Source organism: Triticum aestivum, chromosome 1A (assembly GCF_018294505.1).
Source record: "Triticum aestivum cultivar Chinese Spring chromosome 1A, IWGSC CS RefSeq v2.1, whole genome shotgun sequence".
NCBI classification, from domain to species: domain Eukaryota; kingdom Viridiplantae; phylum Streptophyta; class Magnoliopsida; order Poales; family Poaceae; genus Triticum; species Triticum aestivum.
In genome coordinates this window covers 550184194-550192307 of record NC_057794.1, presented here as the reverse complement: position 1 = coordinate 550192307, position 8114 = coordinate 550184194, and the positions used below count along the sequence as shown (strand labels likewise).

Genomic DNA, 8114 nt, shown 5'->3' with positions numbered 1-8114 from the left:
GAGAGAGTTGGGCCATATACCCCTTGTGGTTGGCTTACTTCTCTAGCAGAGAGACACGAATTCTGAAACACCCTTCTGTTCCTCTCCTTCCATATAGCATGCAACTGAAAGGCATTCCAGCCTGCGCCGCTTTGGAGAGATGCTGTTGAGCTTGGGCCACCGAGGTCGAGGACGAACCAATGAGAGACACTTCAGGATCAGAAACTGAAAAATCAGCCAAGATTTGCCCTGCGAAGGGGCAATGGAGCAGAAGATGCACCGCAGATTCCAGTTGCTGATCGCAAAGCTTGCAATTTGGGCCATGTGGCCAGCCCCTTCTCAGAAGCCTGTCTATAGTCAAATTTTTGTTTGGAGAAGAAGCCAGTAATAGAATCGCAACTTTCCCTCAGTTTTCATCTTCCAAACTCTGTTCAGATCCGGCTCCTCAATCCTACCAATGAACTGCGCATCATAAGCAGATTTTGCCAAGTACCCTCCGTCAGCAGTCGGAATCAACTTCAGAGGATAATTACACGTTATGAATAGCTTCCCAGAGAGAAAGGAACTGCTGCAGCTCATCTTGGGAGTTCAGACTAAAGATATTCAGATGAGGCTGGGTGTTTTCTTTCTAAATGGTTACAGTTAGCTCAACTCAGCACAACGGCTCGCCACGGCGGCCGCTCGGGAATGCCTGGCGCTGCTGCCCCTCGTTGGGTGCAACGAGGACGACGCCTGCCACGACGACCGGTGGGCGGAGCTCTGCTGCTGCTTACAAACTGTCTTGGTTCGCCCACCCTGGCTGCTACACTGAAAGCATGCCGGGATGTCGCGGTGCTCTGGCGTGGGCAGTTCAAAAGTGACCGGCAGGAGCACATCGACGTCCGGCTGCACGCCCTGGCTTCTCCCCGCTAAGAATGTTTTTCTCCCCTCAAGGCTCTTCCCTCAAGCCTTTTTACTCACATCTGTAAACACTTGGGGTCTGCCCCGTTGGTATAATATATAATAATTCAGGTGCCCCCCCCCCCCCCCCCCCCCCAGCAATGCTACACTTACAAGCAATTCCGTAAGTGAAGCAATTTCGACTACATGAGAAACAAGATATAGCAGAACGAACATAAAGGGAAACTTACCACCTTCTGTACTACTACTGCTACTATATATTCCAATGCCTGTGTTGACTCAATGTATGCTGTCTGTGTATGAACCACTATGCTGCCAATCAAATCCTAGAATGAACTTCTAAAACTTGAAAAAAAAACACCACATATCAATCAATATAGGCTGTATAGCATGGCGTGCCGCCGCGGGCTACACGCTAGCTAGTAATTAACACAATGAGTCTAGCCGTTATGATCGCAGGGTATTTTCCTTCATTCCTTATCCACGCACCCACCGTAGGGCAGAGGACCCGTTGCGCTCGACTTATTTCACCATACTCACATATGTGGACAGCTCATGTACTGAATAGATATTTCACAGCATTGCACCATCAAATAGCATACTAGTTCTTCTAAAAATAGGATGGCATACTACTCATTTATCTGCCAACAAGCGACTATTTTCACATGCAAATGGGTTTGTCCCAAGGAGCATACCAACAGTAACCACGCAGGCGTCCACCACCTAATGAACAAAAGCACTTCCTCAAGACCTGCCTCTCCCATGGTTTTCCCTGTAAATTTGGATTGTACCATTCCAGTGAATTCCAACGTGGCTGCAAAATGGCAGAGAACAGTCAGGTCCCAGGTGATTTACTGAAAGAAATCAGGGTGAAATTGGACTTCTGAACTCAGAAGATAACTTGCACTAAAACAGGGTAAACTGCAGGAAAGGTAAATGAAATGAAGAAACGCTATAACAACTTAAATTAGTACTTTGTTTTCTCAGTTACCCAGCCTCAGCAACACAACTGAAGGTCTCTTATACGGAATACGCCTCAGCCAAGATACATGCAAGACAGAATTATAACTGTGCGCTTATGCTACTGACTTGACAAGAACCACTAGCATCTTTGAAGTTATTTTGTATCCTTCCAAACAGCTATAAAAAGTAAAGATTACTGAAGCCAAGGACAGCAAGTTAATTGGTAGTACAACTCCTAAGACTGATGAATAAACAAGTTCATGCTTCAGCATCCAAATTGCATCTTCAGTAATAATGGACCCAATTTTGCTTAGTTCTAAACTATTATCCTTAGAAACAAGAAGGGGCACTCTCATTGCTAATCTCTCCTTCCCAGAGTTGATAATCACAAGCATAATATGATGATCACAGCCATATGCTCCACAAGCTAAACATATCTGATAAGCACTTCTACAAACAGAAAAAAAGGAACAGGATTAAGCTAACATGCCAGGATTACTCCATACAAAGAAGATGTGGCTACTAGTGAAGATCCACTAGTTATGAAGGCACCAACCTCAATTTTTATGTCGCATGTGTAGAGTTTGTAACTCTGAGTACAATGGCACATATGGGAGATATCGCGGGTCGTTGTCTCCTCCAAGATCGCAGATCTCTTGAACTTGGTGATGATCCATATCATAAGATACCAAAGTATTATCCCACCCCACAGTTAAGAAGATCATATTACAGTGTGGATGCATTGCAACCCACTGAAAGCCTTGTATAAGATCAATATCTCTCTCTCCAAATATATATGAAGCGTCAGTGCTACGCTTCAATATCCATTCTTGACTGCGGTAGTTCTCAAGAACATAAACCACCAGTTGAACCATACCATCATCAGTTTCCAGAAAATTGACAAAATGCAAATAACCCTGAGACTTCTGAATGAGACCAACAGTGCCAAGTTCAGGGACAGGTATCTTCCTCCATGTTTTCCCCTCGGTGTCCACCACGGCTATATCATCATCCATGGTGAGAAAATGCAGACAGCCGTTAAGAAACACATCTCCCGAGTGATGACCAACAAGGGAAACAAATGCTTCATCATCTTCCGCATCAATCCATCCGTTCTCCTTGTGAACCCATCCCCCTGTTTTAGAGGAATACACCTCCATTCCAGGCTGGCTGATGTCGTGATCCTCGGAGAACTCAAACACATGGAAGTGATCCGACACGGCAGGGTCGAAACCCAGACGTGCCATGCACTCGGTGCCGGCATTGACGGAGTCGGGCAACCGGACCCACTCCTCCGTCGCCGGATTGCACACAACGTAATGGAAGTCGTCCTGGCCTTCCCAGCAGCGGCAGAGGAGGAGGCCGTTGCAGCAGGACAGCAGGAAGATGCTCTGGTGCTGGGGCAGGAAACCGAAGAGAGGAGAGACCAGAGGGCGGCCTGTCCCGGCGACGTTGGTGAAACTGGGAGCTGGCGCCGGCTTGCTCTCGGGCACGTAGAAGAAGCCCTCTAGGGTCTGCGGCAGCTGCCTGCGGTTGTGCGGGTGCGAGATGATGCCCCGCCAGGTCCTGGACACGCACATGCAGCGGCGGAGCGACTTTACGGGGAGACGGGAGAGGATCTCCACGAGGAGGTCGTCGGTCAGGCTAGCCACCGTCCGCATCTCGAGCAGAAGAGTGAGACCTGAGGCACGCGGATTTATTAATGGAGAAATGGTCAAGAGATGCGGGAAGAAGATGAAGGAAGGTTACGAGGAGGAGGAGGCGGCGGTGACCTTCCGCCGCGGCAGATCGGTACGGCACGGCACGGCGGCGGTAACCTTGCGACGCGCCAGATGGTCAAGGTACGCCGGCGGTGCCTCACCGCGTAAGAGATGAAGCGGGAACGGCGATCTGGCAGCAGGATCTGCCGCGCCCGCGAGGGAGGTAGCGAGCGGTGGCCGGTGGCCGGTGGCGGCGCCGCCGGCCTAGCAACCTCTGCCGACTGGACTGGAGGAATGGGATTCTGGGGTTAGGCTAGGCTTCAAGCGGGCTACCGCTGGACAGTGGGCTGCTGTTGCGTTACCCACTTGCAGACCAATAGCAGCATTTAGGCCCAAAAACGCCATGTTGGCCCAAACAAACTAGATTAATATATTCCGTTAAGAGAAAATAATAGCTTGCTTTATTTATTTCCCCTCCCTCAATTTTCTTATTTTCCCCTTAAAAAGAAGGAAACACATAGATGAAAGAGAGTACATCAAGTGGTACAGCAAGTGGTTCTTATTTTCTTATTTTCTTATTTTCTCGGCCAAGTGAGCAGCGTGTTTGGAACCGAGACAATTTGGACTAAACTAAAGTGGTTTCTAAAGTCAAGAACAAAGTACGTACAATACAAAGCTTTTTTTCAGGTTTCTAAACTAAAGCTTTTCTCAAAGAAATGCAAGAGGGATTTTCCGAACAGCGGTTGCGGCAATAAAAATAAAATCTTGGCAAGGAAGGCGATTGAAGATTGTAGCATGGATGGCATGTACCCATTTCCAGGAGCAGCATTTGACCAAATAATTGCTGAGAAGGTTTTTGGGCAAGACATCTGAACCTCTTTGCTTGTAGACTCCAATGAACAGAGCAGCATGTTTGGTTGGTAAGTTTTCAATTGTCAGCCTGCTTGGTCGTCCAATAATCTAGTTTGTGTGATCAATGGTGAAGATTATGTCGCATATTTCAGCGATATGTGCTTTCCAAAAAGCAAGACCCAGAGACAGGTCATTTGCAGCAACAATGCTTGCAGGTAGGCAACTTCCCTGAAGCTTCTTGGTTTTTCTTGATGTACTCTCGTCCCCCTCACTTCGCAGAGGTAACGAGGAGGGCTTCCGTTCACACTAAGCATCTTCCATATCAGCGCAAATTATAAGAGTCAACTAATACTATATACAAAATTCCATACTTCAAACCCGCAAATTACACCAACAAATATGTTCAACTTTCCTCTCAATAAAAGGCTGAATCCCGGCTTTCAACCACACGCTTGTCGAAGAATTGGTACCTTTGCACAAATTTAGCCTTTTCCATCGAAGAATTGGTATATTCAGGTGGAGTTTTGATTTGTGCCTAATAATATGTTTGAGAGTTTCAAAATATGGCATTTTTATTTTCTATAAACATCTATCTGTTTCATTCTTTTTTAGAGGTGAAATAAAAATAACCACACTAGAAAAATTCTTAATAGGAAAAATATGTATCTAGTTCGTTTGGGCCAGCACGGAGTATTTGGGCGTCAATGCTAGCAGTGTATTGATCTGCAGGTGGGTAAAGCAACATCAGCCGGTTTTCTCTATTTGACACATTCTGCGTCAAAATCTCGGGGCGCCGCACACGCGATCGAATAGATCGAACAAGACGGGCCGCCCGTTTAGAAGCTTGGCATGCATTCCACCTATCCTGGTTTTGGGAACCTTCTGGAATGTGCAGATGGTTTCTTTTGTTTTTCATTTTTATTTTCTTTTTCGTTTTTTCCTTTCTCCTTTTTTGTTTCTCTTTTTCTTTTCTTTCTTTTGCCATTTTCTTTTTCAAGTTTATTTTTATTTTCAAAAAATATAAAAGTGTTTGCATTTTAATTTTTTGTTCGCAAATTCCAACAATTTTTTGGATTTTAATAATTTTCCCATTTTCAAAATTTTGTTCACAAATTTTAAAAATGTCAATGTTTTGAAAATTTACTTGCAAATATAAAAAATGTTCTGCAACGTCAGAAAATTTTCACAATTTATATTTTTTTATATGAATCTAAAAATTATTCATATTTTGAAAATTTGTTCTGAAATTCAAAAAACATTCTGGGAATTTAAAAATGTTTGCATTCTTATTTTTTCACAAATTTCAAATAGTGTTCTAGCTTTCCAAAATTTTCAGAAGTTCAAAAAATGTTCAGGTTTTGAAATGTTGTTCGCAAATTCAAAAAATGTTCAAGTTTTGGAATAATTGTTCGTAATTTTGGCAAATGTTCTCGTTTTCAATGTTTGTTCCTGTTTTTTTTAATGTTTGTTTTTTTACAAAAAAAATCATAATTTTGAAAAATGTCTTGTTTGCAATTTCTTTCCTTTATTTGCAAGAAAATGTTTGAGAATCCCAAATAATGTCCTTGTTTTCATGAAATGTTTGAGGGTTTAAAATTTTCTTCACAATTTTGAAAATGTTCTCGTTTCACAAAATATTTACTTTTTCAAAAGGAAATCATGTTCAAATTTTTTAAAATGCTTAAATCGGTTGTTGCTTATAGTACATATACACCGAGCTGCAATTTTATACACAAATTCCCAGGATTTATACTGGCTAGCGACCTGGTTCGCTAGCAGGATGTGCTCCCCCAAAATGAAGCACGAGGTGCTCGTTTTGATCCCTCGGTGAAAATTTAGTTTTTGGGATTTTTTAGTAAACGTTAATTTTTACCGCTATTGTTTATTTCTTTTAGTTTTGCGCTGCACATTTAGCACAAGAGCTAGTTGGCCACATCAGCTAGCACCGCGCGCGCAACTCCGTGAAGCCACATGTTCGAATCCCTGCGCTAGTGTGTTGCTTTTTTCGCGTCGGCTCGCTACCTCCCTTGCAGGCGCGGCAGATCCCGGTGGCAGATCGTTGTTCCCACTTCATCTCGTGCTCGGCAGGACAATGCTGGCATAACTTCACTAGCTCCTGTGTCGGAAGATCGCCACTCCGCGCTGTACCGACCTGCCGCGGCGGAAGGTCACCGCCGCTGCTTCTTCCTCGTACCGGGTACGCAAAGCAGAAGTAGTCATAATCCACCATTGCAGGCTTCCTTCATCTTATTCCCACATCTCTTGCTCGTTTCTCCATTAAATCTGTGTGCCTCGGTTCTCACTCTTCTGCTCGAGATGTGGACGGTGGCTAGCCTGCAGACCGACGATCTCCTTGTCAAAATCCTCTCACGTCTCCCTGTCAGGTCGATCCGCCGCTGCACAACCGTGGGCAGCTGCCCCAGACCCTCGAGGATTTCTTCAACATGCCCGAGAGCAAGCCGGCGCCAACTCCCAGTTTTACCAATGTCACCGAGGCAGGCCGTCCTCTGTTCTCTCCTCAAGGATTTCACCACTGAGTATAGATACCATCGGCAGAGTAGTACCCCATGATGTAGTTGTGTCCGTTGACGGGTAGCTGCACAGTGGATCTTCCCTGTCACAGAGTCTCTTGAACAAAAGAGATCATTAGAGCACATTGATGTCATTGCATGAACCTGACGTGCCAAAGAAAACATGCCAAATCCACAAGTCATGTTATGTCACAGCTTCAAGTATGATTGTGGATTCTTTCACATGACCTCGATATTGCCCAAGCAAACCCTTTGGGTAGTTCTTCCATTGCTAGTGTATGCAATTAATTAAACCTAAAATACTTGGAAATCCTCTTGCTGCTCCAATTGCCAATAATTTTGCTATGTCCTCCACTGTTGGCTCTGTCACGTACTCTGGGCCGGACACCTTTACCACAATATGTGCAAATTGCACCGCGATGTTCATGAGTGTGGTCTTACCCATCCGGATTTTTGCATCTGTTGCTTTACCACAAACAAGTATCCTAAGAACAACCATGCATTTTTCGAGTGGAGAGAAGGAAAATTTTCCGCAACAATCCTTCCTCGGCTTGAAGTTGTAATCAGCCTTCTCCACACCTTTCCGCTACCCCGTAAGAACAAGTTTTTGCTCATCCGGTAATGATGACGAAGAAAGTTTTGTGGAATGTTGGGACTATTGTACAGAAGCCATGCACCGACGATCCTATCATAGAGAATAACTCTCCAGCCCTTGATGGAACCCTTGAAGTTTAGAACGTGCTCCTCTGCCTTCTCTATCTTCTCTTGGATGCTGCTCATCATCATCATCATCATCATTTCAACATCCTCATCGTCTGAATCCGACGATGCTATGAGCTCATTGAATATGAATTCGTCAAGATCATCATTTTCATAGCCATCATTCCCGATGAATCCATTGGTGACCTAGAAGTAATGACAGAAAGAATAAAATACCGACTCAGACATTGCATGTAACACGTAGAGTGCGAGGTGAAAATATGGGGGAGTTTGACGTACCGGGACATTGTCTGATGGCGGCAACCTTGTCCATTGGCTGCCTGGTTGCCGGCGGTGTGCGTTGGGCATCCGGTGGCAAAGCTAGCTCTGGGTTGGGGATAGCGGCGGAGCATCGATATCGAAGGAAGTCTAGTGGCAGCTGTGCGGAGGAGGGCCAACAAAGAAGAGGAGAGGGCTGCTCGGGCAAGGA

At 45.0% G+C, this 8114-nt stretch overlaps 1 protein-coding gene across 1 annotated transcript; it reads right to left on the bottom strand.

Annotated features, from left to right (window-relative positions):
* Positions 1-1219: 1219 nt before the first annotated feature.
* On the bottom strand, positions 1220-3845 carry LOC123066044 (F-box protein At5g07610). Its single transcript, XM_044489209.1, has 3 exons — positions 3592-3845; positions 2399-3523; positions 1220-1693 (listed from the first exon to the last, which is right to left on the bottom strand). Exon 2 carries the CDS (start codon positions 3501-3503, stop codon positions 2400-2402), a length of 1104 nt encoding a protein of 367 aa, XP_044345144.1. The 5' UTR covers positions 3504-3523; positions 3592-3845; the 3' UTR covers positions 1220-1693; position 2399.
* Between the last annotated feature and the right edge of the window lie 4269 nt (positions 3846-8114).